Below are 18385 nucleotides of genomic sequence, written 5' to 3' on the forward strand. Positions count from 1 at the left end.
ATGTTTAATTTAAACATTTCCAATACAACACAACAGTTTAAAGAAAAAGAAATATTATTCCAAAAAAGAAAAGATATATATATATTTTGATAACAAGAAAGAGATATTTTATCAAAAAGGAGATAAAAGTAGATATTTATAATCATAGAAAATAGGGAAATAATTACATAATTTGGCAGCACGTGAGATCCTAGCCCCCCTAATCTACAATTCCACTGTCGGCCTCCACCACCTGTCCCCCGCTCAGCATCTCCACCTCCGCTGCGGCAGCACCACCGCAGCCACGGCCACCACTTCAACGCCCAAATTACCGAAACACCCTTCCCAAGCCCATGCAAAACACACCCATTCTACTCCACTTCCCCATTCTGCCCTCCCCTTCCCCATTCTCCTTCTGCTCCTCCCTCTCACTTCCTTCTCCTTCTACTCGTCTTTATATCAGCTCCAGAATCGGAAGCCGAGCAAGAAGTACGAAGCGGAGCTTCAGTGGAAGAGGAACCAAGGCAATGCCTTCTGCTGGCGGTGCCGACGGCGACGTTGACGGTGGTGATTTCCGTGCCTTCAACCTCACCGAGTCTTCGTTCTTGGCCTCCTTAATGCCTAAGAAGGAAACCGCTGCTGACCGCTTCATCGAGGCCAATCCGGAGTTCGATGGCCGTGGCGCCCTGATTGCGATCTTTGGTACTGTATTCACCTTTTTGCACTCTCATATGATGATTAATAACAGGCTTACTCGGCTTGATCTGTTTTTTTCTTGTCGTTATTCTGTGTTGGATTTGAGAAATGTTGTAGTGCTCGCTGTTATATTCTTGTTCTTTTTCTTCACTACTGGAGCTTAAAGATCGTTAGATTGATTATTGGAAGTGGTTATGTTTTACTATATCCTGGTGTTTCTTCTCAGATAGTGGTGTTGACCCTGCTGCTGCGGGATTACAAGTGACGTCGGATGGAAAGCCAAAGATATTGGATATTCTTGATTGGTATGAAGGGATGCATATTCTTCTTCTTCTTATTATTATCGCGGTTGCATCGATTCTAATATAACATTCATAATATATATTTTTTTATGTCAGTACGGGGAGTGGCGATGTTGATATCTCGAAGGTGGTGAAGGCAGAGGCAGATGGTTGCATTATTGGAGCTTCAGGTTCATGCTAATAATTTTGTTAAACAGCCAATGGATTTTTACAAATTGAAATTTGAACACTTATATTTTCTAGACCACCTTTTGCTGATTTGCTCAGCTACCATTAATAAATCTGTGGAATAGATGTTTGATAATGGTTGCTTGTAGACAACGTGGATTTTATACCATAAAATATTTTATTTCCTAATATAAGGCTTCTTAGAGTTAGTTGCCTAGCCCTACGGCTAAGAGAGAAGGTTCCAAGGATAATGATATAGCCTTGGATTATTTGTAAGAGGATCTTGCGTCAAGATCTTGAATTTGATGTTCTTGCTTCAAACTACATCTAAATTGTTTTAAGAATTTTATTATACTTGTTCTTTCTTGTCCCAAGTGTCCAACCCTCACTGCGTTGCCCAACTATTAAACAGTATGTAGCTGGAGGCTGGAGCATATTTCTTTCTCTCTTTCTTTCTTATTCTCCATGTTTTCTATGCTCTTACTTGTTGGGCAGTGTTTTTACTTCAGCCTCACAATGTTCTCATCATACTAATCACTCTGATTAGGGGCTTCTTTGGTTGTCAATTCTTCGTGGAACAACCCTTCTGGCGAGTGGCATGTGGGCTATAAACTGGTCTATGAGTTATTTACGGACACATTGACTTCTCGTTTGAAGGTGAGAATTTAGTTTTGCCTGTTTTTGAGACACGTACAGGACTTAATTATTTTGTAGGAGGAAAACTTAATCTTGGAGTTTCCTTCATCTTTTTACACTTGACTGCACAGAGAGAGAGAAAGAAGGTTTGGGATGAAAAGAACCAGGAGGAGATTGCGAAGGCTGTGAAGATTCTTGATGATTTTGATCAGGTTTTTTGACTATACAGCCTGCTAACTTTCACCTTTTCATGTTAACTTCCATTGAATATCTGTAGCAGGTCTTGAAGGATAACTGATTGAAGTGCTTATACTAGCATTAGTAGTGCTAGTAAAGTTTTTCCCCTCTTATTTTTTTCCCCGAACAGTAATTAAATTTCTATATTTATAGCCATTATTCAATCAGTTGAAGAAATTATTAGCTATTTAATACTTATTTTTATAAGTATATTTAGTCAATTCATTACTTTATTTTTACTTGTGTTGTTTTTATTTGTTTTCTTTTTTAAACTTTTAATGTAATGTTCCAATTTTTTCATGTCACGTCACTGCTTGCAGGTTCGCCAAAATATTTCGGGAGAGTTGGCTTACTAATTTAGTAGTTTTAATGTTGAAGTAATTTAAATGCATAACTGGATGTTTTTATTTGGCCTTGTAATTCTGTTATTTAGATTCTATATTTTGTTTTTATGTTTCTTTTTCACTAGAGTTTGTATCCTTGAACAATTATTGTTCCTTTTCATTTTTTCGATGAAAAGTCGGTTTTTTGTTAAAAAAAAAAAAGAGCATAACTGGTTGAAATATTTCCTAGTCAAAGGTTTTCAAAGGATGTTAGCACAATTGCACATTTACACTGCATGCTAATTATTTATTTAACCTTGATAATAGCTTTTATGACATCCTTGTTTCAGAAACACACCAAGGTGGAGGACCCAAATTTGAAAAGGGTTCGCGAGGACCTCCAAAACCGAGTTGATATTCTTAAAAAACAGGCTGATGTAAGTTGTGTTAGTGTTTCAGTGTGTTATAAAACTTCGACTATGAAAATGGTCGATAGGTAAACTCTTTAATTCCATAATAAAAATGGAGTCGACTCCCAAATTAGTTGGAGATGATGTATGGAGAAATCTGAAATTGGGCTAGGGGCAAAGAAAACAAATTATAAGTTTATGAGAACCTTCTTAACCTCTTTGCTTAAAGTTTTAACTCTGGTGCTTCCATGTCACCCTTTTTGCATTTAATGGTTGCTCAGAAGTACTAAATATCCCAGGAGTTAATGTACTCATGGCATCATATTATCTGGGATACGTATGACTATGAGGCATATATGTTGATCCTAGGATCGACCTTCCACCAATCTAGCAAATGGCTGATTACTGGGAAATCTATCCATGTTACCAGGACTTGTTATTTACCATTGAATTTTGCCCTCTCAGAAACACGATAAAAACAACAAACCGATAAGAACCTTCCAATCCTCATTTTTGTTTTTGGGTTTTTGAGAGTTTTGAGAGTGATTCAGGTTCTTCAGACTTCACCCTGGAGAGTAGAACCTCACATGTATACACATATTTGTGATATCTCACCATTTTATTTGGGGTCACTTTTTCCTGGGGTATCATAAATGAACCTTTAGCTATGTGTATGCTGGTCTGATGCATAGGGCCTATTATGAAGTTTCTGTAGAGTGTTTTTCTAGTTTGTTTATGGAAGTAGGTGGTCGATGAAGTCTTTTATTAATGTAACATTTAAAGTTGTACATGAAGTGAAAGTTCAGTGTATATCGGTTTCCGTTGTGTGTAATGTACCCAAAATTTTTTCTCATTTTTTTTAGACATGTTTTGTTATGCATTAGTGCTATGATGACAAGGGGCCAGTCATTGATGCTGTTGTTTGGCATGATGGAGAAGTATGGAGGGTAGCTCTTGACACACAAAGCCTCGAGGACGAGCCAGACTCTGGAAAACTTGCCAACTTTGTATCACTAACAAATTATAAGTAAGGTTATGTTCAAGTGAAAACAATCTCTGAATATCATAAATTTGGGTTATAGGCATTTTTCTAAAATCAGTTAACTTAAGTTACTAAAGGTTCTAGTCAATTCATTTGTTGAAGAAGATACATCTATTTTCCTTTATCATTGTAGGTTATTTTGTGTGAGGATACAGTTTTTGGAAAACCATACAATTGGAGTATCTTATTGTTAAATTGATGGTGACAGGATTGAAAGAAAGTTTGGCGTGTTTAGCAAGTTGGATGCTTGTACATTTGTTGTTAATGTGTATGATGAGGGAAATATATTAAGTATTGTTACGGATTGCTCCCCTCATGGAACTCACGTTGCTGGTATTACTGCTGCTTTCCACCCAAAGGTGCAATAGAATAGTATTTCCCTTTATCTTTTGAAAAAGAAATTTTTTTGAAGAAGACATACATGGTGATTTTTCTTTAAATATTCTGATTATTGCTAGGAACCCTTGTTGAATGGAGTTGCTCCTGGGGCACAACTAATATCTTGTAAAATTGGAGATACACGTTTAGGATCAATGGAGACTGGAACTGGGCTGACTCGAGCCCTGATAGCAGCTGTGGAGGTAGCTCACAGTACCCTTTTGATTGTCGTTCTTTTAAGATAACGTCATAGTGTATTCCTTAATATATGTGGTTGTTCTTTTTATTCTGGCCATTATTCATATTTTTCAGCATAAATGTGACCTCATAAATATGAGTTATGGTGAGCCGACATTACTTCCAGACTATGGTCGCTTTATCGACCTTGTTAATGAGGTACCAATTCTGAACATGATGATTGAAGCTGACACGATTTTGATTTCACCTGGATTTCTTATATAATCACAACTTTTGGTCCTCCCTCTCAATTTTATTCTATTTTAATCAGTGTGGATATTTTAAATCCCTAATGGTAGGCAGTAAACAAGTACCGGTTAATATTCGTGAGCAGTGCTGGTAATAGTGGGCCAGCTTTGAATACCGTTGGTGCTCCTGGTGGAACAAGTTCAAGCATTATAGGAGTCGGTGCATATGTCTCCCCATCGATGGCTGCTGGTGCTCATTGTGTGGTTGAAGCTCCAAGTGAAGGGCTTGAATATACTTGGTATCTCTCACACTGATTCTTAACATCTTGCTTAGTGACTCTTTATCAAGCATGGATATGGACATGGAATACAGACATGATGCCACCATTTTCTAAAATATGAGGACATGAGAGCTAAAACAGGCAAATTAATTAAAATGTATATTTGAAATACTATGGAAGGAAATTTCCTTTTGGAATTGGCCCTCTGCTTTTTCCTTGCCCAAAAATTTGTAGGCTGGTCTTTCTACCTCAGCCCATTCCTCGGCCTCCAGACTGTAATACCTCCCGAACTTCACTTCAACCCATTCTGTTGCAGCCAGAAAATCTTAAAAACCCTCTGACATGATCTTTACCGCCAATTCCTTACACACTCGCTCTTCCCAAGTCCAAAGACAAGCGCAAACCAACCCAGCAAATTGATCTTAAAAAAACTTAAAACAACGATTTTCTTTAGAAACACCCTCACCTTCAGGATTTTATTCAAATCTCGAACCAAATTCGTACTCACAAGTCTATAAAGTTTTCCTTGCTTCTAGATGATTCGGAAGTTTCTTCAAACCTTGGACGACTGTCCTTCTAGCCAATGTGCAGATTTTTATTTAATTAAAAATTTTACCCACAAGTCTATAAAGTTTTCCTTGCTTCAAGATGATTCTGAAGTTTAGGATGACTGTCCTTCTAGCCAATGTGCAGATTTTTATTTAATTAAAAAAAGTTGAAAGATGGCTCAACTTATGTTGTTGATACGGTTGCCTCCCCCACATCTCTTTCTCAATGATATGACTACTGTTGATTCCCTCCCGGACATGGCAGAAGCAGTTAGCTATTGCTGTCTGAGGTGTGGTGTTGTTCCTTTCTGGGGATGGATGTGCTGGTGTGGTCCCACCCCTTTTAGGAGTTTTTCCAGCAGTTTCTATTTCCATATTTTGAGCTCCCCATCTACTCTTCCGTCGGCCAAAATTCCAAAGAAGATTAAGTTCTTTTGGTGGTAGGTTTTACTTGGGTAATTTAATACCTTGGAATATATTTAGAGGCAATATTCTTTATGTCTGAGCTTGCATTGGTGTGTGCTCCATAGAGGAGCCTCGGAGGACCTTGATCACTTGTTGTGGTCTTGTTAGTTTGTGCAGAATTTATGACTTCGGTTCTTTATTTTGGGTGTCTTCAACCCGCAGTAAGGATTGTAGGGCGATATTGGAGGAGGTGTTGTTGTCCCCTCCGTTTCGTGATAGGGGTCATTTTTGTGCCAGACTTGCTTTTTTGCTACATTGTGGGAATTTGGCCAAAGAGAAACAATAGAATTTTTAGGGAGTGGAGAGATCCGTGGAGTTTGTTTGGGATCTTATTTGGTTGTGGAGTTTGGTCTCTAAGGTCTTTTGTAATTCTTAGTTACGTGTTATTCTTTTGGATTGGAGTCCTTTTCTTTAGTGGGTGTCCTCTTGTAGGGCTACTTTTTGTATGCCCGTGTTCTTTTAATTTTTCTCATGAAAGCGTGGTTTCGTGTAAAAAAAGTTGATAAGCGACTTTCCCAACTTGTGCCAATAACTGGAATGGTCTGATGAAACAGGGTGCCAACTTAGGATGGTCATGGTCAAATAGAGACGATTATCGATAAACCCAATCCAGCGCCTCAAAGTTGACATCATGCTGCTTCGCATTGGCTGCCTTAGACATTTTCTATTGTGCCCGATGCAAATAATCCTTCAAAGTAACCAACATAGTATCACGATCACACAATTGGCAATCGACTTCATTCACAGTCGATGAATCCACAGTATATAAAATTGTTGGGGGAGGGGGGACCATAAATGACCTCGAAAGGTGTTAGTGTGGTCGACGTATGTTAGATTGTATTATAGCTAAATTCAGCCCACGGTAGCCAGTTAGACAATTACTTCGGTGTTGACATCGTAAAACATCAAAGATAGAGGCGTTCATGATTCATTTTGGTTAGATTTTGGGAGCAAACCGAACCGATATTTTTAGAAGATTCCACGAGAGCATATGTGAAAAAACATATAAGTAAAAAGCAAATGAATCGGTTATCATCATGATAGGTGTTAAGTGGAAGTGCAGTGATTATTATTATATTTTTTTAATGAGAAACCAAACTTTTTAGTGAGACAAATGAAAACAAAAACATATGAAATGGGCACCCTGTAACATTAAATAAAGAGACATTAAATCTGATGTGATCTCTCACAGACTCCCCTCTCTTTTCACTCCCCTAAAGATTCTATTATTTCTCTCCATCCAAATCCCCACAAAATAGCAAAGAAACGAGCTTGCCACAAAAAACTCATTTTTTCACGAAAAGGAGGAGGCAAAAGCACTTCCCCCAACATAGCCCCACAATCCTTCTTACGAACCCAAGCCACCTCAAATATTAAAAAAATCGCCCCCAAATACCTTGGGAGAAAGAACAATGTCACAAAAGATGGTCCATGTCCTCCGAAGCATTCCTGCAAAGAACACACCATTGCGGCCCCAAACAGAACGAAGAGGTCCTTTGAATACGATCCAGGATGCTAACTTTTCCAAGTAAACCCTACCACACGAATAACTTAATCTTTGGAATTTTCACTTTCCAAAGCAAGGCATGCTTCCCTTCCAGTCGCTTCCTCAGATTTTGGATCCCTCTCGCGCGGGAAGAGAAAGCAGAATAGTCAACTGAAGCATGGCGCATCTTGGTTGAGTTGCTTCCCTCCTCTCGTTGGCTAAGTCGGGAAGGGGAACACAAGAGCTTAAAGAATGAACTACAAGAAAACACAGGGGAAGTGCAGTGATGTATGCATCTGAGTCATCAGGCCGTTCCTGAAGCGCAAATGGAATGCAAATCGAATGGAACTAGTGTTTTTGAGGCGTAAGACGCACTTCAAGGCGACAAGCCCTTTGATCGTCTTGAGGCGAGAGGCGATAAAAAGGCGACGCCCGAGTGAAGCGAGGCGCACCTTAATAAATAAGTAAAAATTATATATATAGTGCATAAATTTATATAGCAAATATAGTTTAAAAAATCAATACCAACCATGTTTGTTTTCACCTTCTGCCATCCTATTATAATTGAAATTTAGAAGACAAAAAAAATAAATTAAAGAAATATGAAGGAAAGAGCTTCAGTGAAGAAGAGCTAGGGTGAAGATCTGGTGTGGAATGAAAAAGATGAAAAGAAATAAATAAGATAGAAGAATAAAAAAATAAAAAAACAAAAAAAAAACCAAAAAGAAACCTTCTAGATCTAGCGATGGCGGCAGCGTAGTAGCAGCGGTGGCGATGGTAGTAGTGACAGATGAAGGAGGAGGATGCGACAATGGCAATGGTCGGAGATAGTGGCCGCGAGAGGTGGGTGAGTGAGGGTGAAAGTCTCGAGAGACAGTGAGATTTTGGATTAGGGTTAAAGGACATTTTTTTAGTTTTTAAACGTATTTAAAAAAAATGAAAATAAGGCCGATCGCCTTGCTTCAACGAGGCGATCGCCTTGCATCAGGCGATAGGTGCACCAAGGCGAGTGCCCGCCTCTCGCGCGGGTGCTTCTCGAAAACGCTTATATTATTTCATCAAAGGATACTACTATATTTTAAGTTTTCATTTGTTATTTCTTAGTTCTTGTTCTAAATAGTCCTTGGCTTAATTAAAGAGCTATAAAAGCTAAATAAATAATAGAAAAATCAGACACTCCAAGTATCACTGCTGGATACCCCATGTCTAATTAGCTCAAAATAACGTCTCTGCTTTCCTATGGAGACTTTATTTTCTTCAGCAGAATTCAAATAAGTCATAACTTGATTAATGTGGGATGTAGGTCAAGTCGGGGACCAACAGCAGATGGAGATCTCGGTGTTTGTATAAGTGCTCCGGGTGCTGCTGTCGCTCCTGTTCCTACGTGGACCCTCCAAAGACGAATGCTCATGAATGGAACCTCTATGGCATCTCCATCTGCTTGTGGGGGCATTGCATTACTCATTAGTGCAATGAAGGTCTTTTCTTTTGATTTATAATTGAGCTAACTTGCTTGTTATGATGAGCAGAACGTTTTCTGGTCTTTGGTTACTATGCAATGTTGTCCATGCAGGCCGAGAACATTACTGTGAGCCCATATCTTGTGAGGAAGGCTCTTGAGAATACAGCCATTCCAGTGGGTTGCTTACCAGAAGATAAATTATCCACTGGACAGGGGCTCATGCAAGTTGACAAGTTAGGTCTTGTGCTCTAGCTTGTTCTTCTAATAGCTAGAAGTAAATATAACTACTTATATTTGAAATATTATTGATGATCATTCAGGGCATATGAATATATAAGGAAGTCCCAGAATGTTCCATATGTTTGGTATAAAGTGAAGATTAATCAATCTGGAAAATCCTGTAAGTTTATGTTGCTCAGCTGTCATTTCTCATGTTTTTGTGACATGAACTGGTAATGTGTTCATTCGTATTATTTAATAAATCTATACTATACTCTAAGTCTAAATGTAAAAGTGTGGATAGGGAGAACTGTTTTTGACAATAATACCCTCTTCTTTTATTAAATATCTAAACCTTAAACTAACATTAATATGTGAATACATTAATATCAATACTGAATATTACATATTAGTTTTAATAAATAAATAAACACACACACACACACATATAATAAATTGTAAAAAAAATTTAAAATATAAAAATATTGTTCTCGTCATGTCTTAAAATTTAGTGTTAAGATTTTAAATATAAAATTATAAAATTGAAAAAGATATAATGAGCTAAATATCTAACATACCACATATAATTATTTATAACTTCAAATATTTATAAAATATTTATAGCGTTTCCAATAACTATTTGACATATAGTGAAATTCTAAGAATAAATACAAAGACAAGAGGATGAGAAATTATATTAGAAGTAACAAATTACAATAAAAATTTCCCATCTAGAACACAGTGAGGCAAATAAAAAATCTTTTTTTTTTTCTTTGGTGAAAGATACAATTTCATTGATTTATGAAATGACATGAGTGGCCCATAAGAGGGATTACAGAAGTGGCCGAAAAGAGGGATTACAGAAAGCTTTTCTAGCTGTATAATAGAGTTGAAAAGCTATAGTTGTGAGAGAGATTACAAAAGTGGCCGAAAAGAGGGATTACAGGAAGCTTTTAGCTGCATAATAGAGTTGAAAAGCTGTGAAAGAAGGGAACATTTACACCAAGATATAACAAAAAAGACAATAACTTTAAGAAATCGTTCGAAAGATTGTTCCTTTTCATTGAAGATGCGCTGATTCCTTTCCCCCATAATTGCCAAAGAAATGCCCCAATAAAAGGCTTCCAGAGAAGTTGCTTTTCTCGTTTGAAGGGGTGTCCAACAAGGGTGGTTTCCAAAAATAGAGGGGGGTCAGCTGGAAGGGCAGTGTCCACCCAAATAATGAGAGGATACGACTCCAAAAATCTGCTTGCAAAGACACAAGTGATAAAAAGATGCGGTTGCAATTCTGCATTTGCCTTGCAGATATTGCACTAATGGGGATAATTTTTTATACTCAGACATTTCTAGACGACAAGTACAAAATGTAACTTCTACCCAAGAATCTTCAGAATTTTACCCCAGAATCTTCAGTATTCTGGCATTTGACTTTTTTGGAACAAGAAACAACTTTTCATTGATACATGCGTTCAAAGATACAAACATCTGAAGGAGGGAGGGAAAGGAAAAAAAAAAAACAGAAAAGAGGCTCAACAATCAATATAAGAACAATGAAAGCCGACAAATAAGATCATCCTATCAAAATGATCCACCAAGATGCGAGGACATAAAAAGGATGACTTTAAGAGTTTTTAACTTTGGGCACTCCATCAGCTCCATCTTTATCCTCTGGAAAGAGGACTTTGAGTTCTTGGGAAATTTTGGCTCGAATTTCAACTTTTTCTCTATCCTGATCAGTTTGTATTTCCAACCTTCTTCTAGTGTGCTCTTCTAACATCATAACTTCTGGAATTTGACTTATAAAAATCTCTTTTTCTTCCCAATAAAATGGTCATATATAAGGCTGAATGTGTCGAGTCCCGTAGTACCTACTTATTAGTCTTGCCCCAAATATGTCCCAAAAATAAAGAATACACATCTTTTGGGAAAGTTAGCTCAAATTGTATTCAAACTTAACCAAAGCTTACACATGGACTTATAAGAAAATAAAAAGGAGGGAGCCATAGCCACCACTGCCAACCTGAAAACAAACGCTATTCAACTTACAAGATGGCTTCGAAGACTTCTGTAAAGATAGAGAACAAAGTCTTCACCTGTACCTTTGATCCTGATAAGAAAGGGTGTTTTCTGAGAATCTTAGAATCACATCTGAAAAGGACTTTTGTTATCTCTGTAGAAGAGGTTTTAGCAATGTGGCTAATCGATGGCATTGAAGAACTGCTTCTGGCGCCCAACACCCAAAAGTTTTTCAAGAAGACAGACTGCAAAGATGGTTTTATTTGGATGCAGAAAACAACGAACAAACGGGGAAGCTTTTTGGAGATAACCAAAGTTCAGAGGGGAGGTAACAAAAGAAACTTAGTCATTCCCTCAGGGGAAAGGTCAAAGGGATGGGAGGATTTCAAAACACTGCTTTTGGACTTTATGAATGGAAAATTTCAGAAGAACTCTGTTACTCCGGCAACAAAAGGAGAGCGTTCTTTTCTAGAAGTTGTGAAAGGCTCCCCAAAGCAGAACGGGGTTTCCAGAGAGCATGTTCCACTGGAGCCAAAAGAAGTAAGAGCGCTAGATTGGAAGAGAACGGTGGTAGTGACACGAAGGGATTTTCACGATGATTGGGGCAGAATACTTGAGGTCATTAAAAGACAGACCGAAGAGTCTTTCATCATCAATGCTTTCCAACCAGATAAAGCTTTGCTTAAGTGTTCTTCTGAAGAAACAGCGAGGTTACTTGTTAGTAATAGAGGTTACTTGTTAGTAATAAAGGTTGGGTTACTTTCGGCCCTATGACCTTAAAAATTGAACAATGGAACCCTTTTATTCATGGAAGATTCACTGTTGTTCCTTCCTATGGAGGATGGATAAAATTCAGGAACATCCCCCTTCATTTATGGAGTCTGACTACTTTCCAAGCCATCGGAAATGTTTTTGGAGGCTTCTTGGACTATGCGGATTCAAACTCCTCCCTTATTGAATGCACAGAAGTCGCCATCAAAGTGAAGGGGAATTATTGTGGTTTCATCCCAGCGGAAGTAAAGATCATCGACATGGATCATACGTTTGTCGCCCATGTTAGTACTTTTCAGGACAGCTCGTTGCTCATCGGAAAGCAAGCGTCAATTCACGACAGCTTCTCGCCGGAAGCAGCAGAACTTTTCTACAAAGGACAGGAAGGTGTAACCCAAAATCCAGCGGACAATTGGAGGATGCAAGATGGCCTCTATTATCCAACGGTTAAAATTCTCTACCCTCCTCCTCTTCCCCATGCTTCTGACGTTGTGTCTGCAGGATGTGACTTTTCAGGGGAAGCTAATTTTCCAATCCTTTCTTGCATTGGTGGAAAAAGTACTACCCAGGTGGACCCCACTCTCAAGTTGACTGCCCGAGCTACTGATTTGAGGGAAGAAACAGAAAAGGGTAGGTCACATCAGTTGCAAATTTGTGGCAACATCAAGGGTCAAGATAGGAAAGGAAAGTCAGTTTCTTTCTCCAAAAAAAATCAGATGAGGCTCTTTCAGAAAAAAGGAAAGGTGTGCTCCACAACAAATGAAGTTCCCACAGAAGCCATCCGTTTGAACAAAATCAGGAATGGTAAAGAAAAAGAATTTGAGGTGATGTCTGACTTTTCCCTTTCCAGTTTTGACAGTGAAACTCAGAACTTTGACTTGGGGGCAATGCAAAGAAAGTCGGGGACAATGACTGAAGAGGTGGACCCACCTTCAGAATACTATAATATTTTCCAAGAAAGAGAGAATGGCCAAATTTCCATAGATAACGGAATAATGATAGAGGTGGGACAGGAACACCAGGAGGATCAAATTCAGTGGGTGGAGCAAGTTTCAGAGGAAGACGAAGAGGATGACAATAATTTCCCTTTCACTAGAAAAATGGTTCTTTACCTTCAGAAACATAATCTGTGCATCAGAGCTATTCCTTCTAAAGCGGGTAGTGCAGCTAAGAAAAAAGAGTCTAGAGAACTCTGTAGTCTTCTTAGATCGTGGGAGAAAAAAGCAGAGCTGGAAAACAGTAGTTTAATTGAGGGCCAGAAGGTTACCTCATGAAGATAATATCGTGGAATGTAAGAGGGATAGGCGCCCCCTCGAAGAGAGTGCTGATAAAGGACTTCCTTTGCAAGGCATATCCTGATGTTGTTTTGCTGCAGGAAACTAAATTAGATTCAGTAGATAGAAAGATCATTAAGTCCACTTGGAGTTCTAGGCATATCGGTTGGATTTCTTTAGATGCGGTGGGTTCTTCTGGTAGTATCTTAATTATGTGGAACGAAGATAGTATTTCTATAGTAGATTCTGTTTTGGGCAGCTTCTCTGTTTCAGTGCTGATCAGATGTGCTGATGGTTTTCAGGGTTGGATTTCAGGAGTTTATGGTCCTTCGTCAACCACGGGCAGAGATTTGTTTTGGCAAGAACTTAGAGATTTAGCTGGTTTATGCGATGCCGATTGGTGCATAGGAGGGGATTTTAACGTGGTTAGAAGCCCTTTGGAAAAATCTAGAGGGGGAAGGGTAACTAGAAGCATGAGAGATTTTAATCAGTTTATTGAAGAAAGCAACTTGGAAGAAGTTCCTATGAAGAATGACACTTTCACTTGGTCAGATTCAGAAGTAATCCGATTGCTACCAGAATTGACAGGTTTTTTCTGTCGCAGTATTGGGTCCAGCACTTTAAAGAGGTTACCTTGTATAGACAAACAAGAACAACCTCGGACCACTTCCTGCTTCAACTTAATTTGGGTTCACAGAAATAGGGACCTCCCTTCGTTTCGAAAATATGTGGTTGGAACACCCTAACTTTCTTGAAAAAGTTGAGAGTTGGTGGAGTTCTTTGCCTTCAATTGGGTGGCCGGGTTATGCTTTCATGGAAAGATTGAAAGGTCTGAAGAATTACCTAATTCAGTGGAACAAAGAAGAGTTTGGGAATGTGGTTAATTCGAAGAGAAGTATTCTAGATAAGATTGATGAGATAGACAAGGAAGAAGAAAGGGGGCATCTTTTTATTGAACGATCCTCCTTCCGAATTTCTCTTAAATCTGAATTGTTAGAAATAACGCTGAAGGAGCAGCAAATGTGGGCTCAAAAATGCAAGCTTCAATGGTTGAAAGAAGGGGATGAGAACTCCCATTTTTTCCATAAATGGATCTCGGCTAGGAGGAACAAAGCAAGTCATTCGTTCTTTGATTGATGGCAATGGGACGATCCTTTCCTCAGATAATGAAATTGAAAAGGAAATCTTATCCTTCTTCACTAATTTGTATACTAGAGCAAATGGGACATGGTTTATTTTCGAAGATCTAGAGTGGTCCCCTCTAAATCTGCATTGGCAAGAGTGGATTGAGTCCCCGTTCACGGAAGAAGAAGTGTATAGGGCAGTGAAGAGTTTAGGAAACTTAAAGTCTCCGGGTCCTGATGGTATGACTGCAGAGTTCTATAAAAAAGCTTGGAACATTTTGAAGGTCGATCTCCTTAGAGTGTTCCAAGAGTTTTTTAAGAACGACATCATAAATTCGCGCACGAACGAAACTTATGTGTGCCTTATCCCGAAGAAAGTGGAAGCAAATAGAGTTAGTGACTTTCGGCCCATCAGTCTAGTCTCTTCCCTCTATAAGATTATTGCCAAGGTGCTGGCTGACAGATTAAAAAAAGTTCTTCCTTCTTTCATTGTGGATGCCCAAGCAGCCTTTGTGGAAGGAAGGCAGATTTTGGATGCTATTTTAGTGGCTGCAGAGACCGTTGGAGAATGGCAGTCCACTAAAAAACCAGGTTTTCTGCTCAAGCTAGACTACGAAAAAGCATATGATAAGGTGGACTAGGACTATTTAGAGGGGTTCGGTCAACGATGGAGAATGTGGATAAGGGGCTGTCTGTCCTCTTCAAACTTCTCCATTATTGTAAACGGCAAACCAAGGGGAAAAATTAAGGCGACTAGAGGTTTGGGATAAGGTGACCCTCTTTCTCCTTTCCTTTTCACTCTTGTAGGGGATTCTTTCAGTAGACTTATCCATTTTTGTTGTGAAAAAAGAATGATCAAGGGCTTTGAGGTGGGGTCTAAAAAGGTGATGATTTCCCATTTGCAATATGCTGATGACACTATTCTATTTTGTCCTGATGAGAATGACTTTCTGTTTAAATGGTGGATTGTGGTAAATTGGTTCTTAAGGTCTTCAGGGCTCTCCTTAAATCTAGACAAGACTTCCCTTGTGGGTTTAAATATAAGTGAAGAAAGATTGGAGGATAAAGCTTTAAGATTGGGCTGCAGAGTGGAATCTTTTCCTTTATCCTATCTTGGGCTTCCTTTAGGGGGAAACTACAAAGCTGCTGCCCTTTGGCAACCTTTGGTAGAGAAAATGAAGCAAAAGCTTAACAAATGGCAAAACCTAGTCCTCTCAAAAGGAGGTAGACTGACCCTAGCTCGATCGGTCCTGAACAGTATGCCCATTTATTATTTGTCTCTTCTAAAAGCTCCTATGAGAATTGCAAAAAGTCTTGATAAGCTTGTGAGAGATTTTTTTTGGAAATCAGACAGATTACACCCACACAGAAATTTGGTAAATTGGGAAACGACTTCTCTGACCTTGAAGAGGGAGGCCTTGGCATAGGGGCTTTTCACCTCCGAAATAATGCGCTCTTGTTGAAGTGGTTATGGAGATTCACTCAAGAGGAAGATGCTCTTTGGAGAAGAGTTATAGAAAATATTTATGGGATCGAGCCTCATGGGTGGATGACAAAAAAGCCTAAAGGAAAAGCAGCTGGTAAACCTTGGTTTGAAATAGCGAAGAACAACATCCTCTTCCTCAAATTCTTGTCCTTCAAAGTTAAGCATGGTGATAGAGTTCGCTTTTGGTTGGATAGATGGAATGGAAATTCCACCCTTGCTCATGACTTTCCAGAAATTTTTGCCTTATCTTTGAAGAAAGAGGCCACAGTTGTAGATTGTTGGAATGATGAGCAACTCGCCTGGGATCTTGGCCTAAGGAGGGGTCTTTTTGACAGAGAGGTAGGAGGATGGGCAGATATTATGAGTAGATTAGATACTACTCGGATAGGAGAAGGTGCTGATAAAGTGGGTTGGTTTCTAGACCCCTCTGGTGCTTACACGGTGAAATCAGGCTTAAAAATTCTGTTTGAAGACACTCCACATTTGAGTCCGCCTGTTACCTCTCTTATTTGGAAATACTCTGTCCCTAAGAAAGTAAAAGTCCTCCTTTGGACTCTAGCAAACAGGGGGGTTAACACAGCAGACAGACTCCAGAGAAGATGTCCAAATTGGGCTATTTTCCCTTCTGTTTGTGTTCTTTGCAAACAGAACGAGGAATCCATAGATCACACATTCCTTCACTGTCAGTTTGCTCTCCGAGGGTGGTCTTTTCTTCTTCAAATCTTTGGATACTCCAGTTGCATGCCTCAGAATGTTGAAGGGTGGATGAATGAAGCTCTGCGGGGTTGACAGTTCAAAGGAAAAGCTAAAATTTTGTGGAATTGTGCCGTTAGAGCCCTCTTTTGGAATCTTTGATGGAAAGAAACAATAGAATTTTTGAGGACAAGTCTTCTTCTTTTGAAAACTTTTGTAATACAGTTCAGTTACACACTTCTTGGTGGTGTTATATTATAGGCATAGAAAACTCTTTTGTAATTACAGCCTCTCGTCGATTTTGCAAGATTGGAGAGCTTTTCTTAATTAGTTCGTGGGAGGGGGAGCCCTCTTCCCCTGCCCTTAGGCTGTTTTTTTTGGGGGTGCGTGTCTTCTGTCTATAAAATGTTTCTTATCTAAAAAAAGAAAATAAAAAGGAGAAGATAGTAAATTGCCTAATGCAACAACATAGATTGCAAAACGATGAAAAAATAGAAAAAAAGGCCTTCGCGATGAATCATGAGTATTCAATATTTCCAATTACTGATGGGATAAATGAGTATTTAGTTTATACTCCATTTATTTTAGAATAATCTATGCATATATGTTAGTATTCAATATTTCCAATTACTGATGGGATAAATGAGTATTTAGTTTATACTCCATTTATTTTAGAATAATCTATGCATATATGTTAGTTCCCTTGAATGGTGTTTGTTGGTGGATGTTAATTGGGGCTTGGGGCTTAGGGGGAATTTGTTTCACAGAAATTGATAGCTGGACCTGCCTTCGAGAAAATGTCGATGTTTATATACTTGGTTCTAACAAGGACCATTTGGTCCTTAGCATATCAGGTGCCGTCTTCTGCCCATCTAAGGCTTAGATACTCGGGAAATATTACAAAAACAGAATTTCATTGTGCCATCTTTCCCCGAGGTTGCTGTTTATGTTTAAAGGATGAAGAATCAACAGGAACACACACATGGATAGTTTACTGCCTCTTGTTGGAGTGACCTTCACAAGAGTTCTTGTAAATACAGCCTATTCTTGATTAAACTCAATTGGGGGTGTTTTCTGCAGAGGATTTTGCAGGGGTTTCCTCTTCCTCTAGCCTCTAGGTTGTATTCCATCTTGATTCTTGTTTTACTGTTTTGGTTAAATATATCATCTCTTATAAAAATCTTAGGAGTCAGGTCTGATACAAAGAATGGAATAACATTTTCAGTTGTAGTTGAGAAATGATTTTAACTTTTAACCAAAGACGAGAAGGAACAACTTTCAGCCATTTGTATAGCTTCTAACTCTAACTTTTTTATTTTTATTTTTATTTTTAATGTGCCTTCGATTTGTTTATGTCATTTCGCATAACATTTTCTTGTATATTTCTCTTTTCAAGGATTAAGGGTTCTATTTTCGTGTATATTTATTTCATACATTATTTCGCTGTGAGGATGTCTGATCCTCTTGAAGATCATGTTCCTTCATATTGGCAATGGTATATGATCTTTTATGTTGACAGTTTGTATGTTTTAATTTTAGCTCCCACAACTCGGGGAATTTACTTGAGAGAGGCTAGTGCCTGCCGTCAACTTTCTGAGGTGATGTCAGTTGTCATAGATTATTTATTTATTTATTTATTTTTGTAGTGCTTTTACGTAGAATCATACCCATTTTTCTTTTTGCTTCGTGTGTTAATCATATTGAAGAGTGAACATTAAATATTTTCAGGACATAACTACCTATTTTGCTTTGTGTTTTAATAATATTGAAGAGTGAACATTCGTTATTTTCAGGACATAGCTACCTAGAAGTGACTCTTGGATTTTTCCATCATGTGTGCTGTGGATTTTGTTGTCTTTGTGGTTGTTTCTCATTACTCTCTCCCATATTCTCTTTATTTATTCTTTTCTCCCACAAGTGGTGCTCTCACCATGGTTTTGATTGAGAACTCAATTCCTGCCTTT

General features: G+C 38.5%; 1 protein-coding gene across 1 annotated transcript in view; it reads left to right on the top strand.

Annotated features, from left to right (window-relative positions):
- Positions 1-197: 197 nt before the first annotated feature.
- TPP2 (tripeptidyl peptidase ii) overlaps positions 198-18385 on the top strand; it is a 42738-nt gene continuing 24550 nt past the window's right edge. The window contains exons 1-15 of the mRNA XM_022303265.2: positions 198-681; positions 902-980; positions 1074-1147; positions 1693-1802; positions 1913-1993; positions 2692-2778; positions 3636-3778; positions 4002-4152; positions 4252-4374; positions 4484-4567; positions 4708-4895; positions 8680-8854; positions 8950-9071; positions 9159-9238; positions 17961-18019. Coding sequence (XP_022158957.2) covers positions 333-681; positions 902-980; positions 1074-1147; positions 1693-1802; positions 1913-1993; positions 2692-2778; positions 3636-3778; positions 4002-4152; positions 4252-4374; positions 4484-4567; positions 4708-4895; positions 8680-8854; positions 8950-9071; positions 9159-9238; positions 17961-18019 — 1905 coding nt within the window. The 5' untranslated portion in view covers positions 198-332. The remainder of the gene's footprint in view (positions 682-901; positions 981-1073; positions 1148-1692; positions 1803-1912; positions 1994-2691; positions 2779-3635; positions 3779-4001; positions 4153-4251; positions 4375-4483; positions 4568-4707; positions 4896-8679; positions 8855-8949; positions 9072-9158; positions 9239-17960; positions 18020-18385) is intronic.

Source organism: Momordica charantia (genome assembly GCF_013281855.1).
Source record: "Momordica charantia cultivar OHB3-1 chromosome 6 unlocalized genomic scaffold, Mcharantia_2.0 BLBB01000006.1, whole genome shotgun sequence".
Taxonomy (NCBI): domain Eukaryota; kingdom Viridiplantae; phylum Streptophyta; class Magnoliopsida; order Cucurbitales; family Cucurbitaceae; genus Momordica; species Momordica charantia.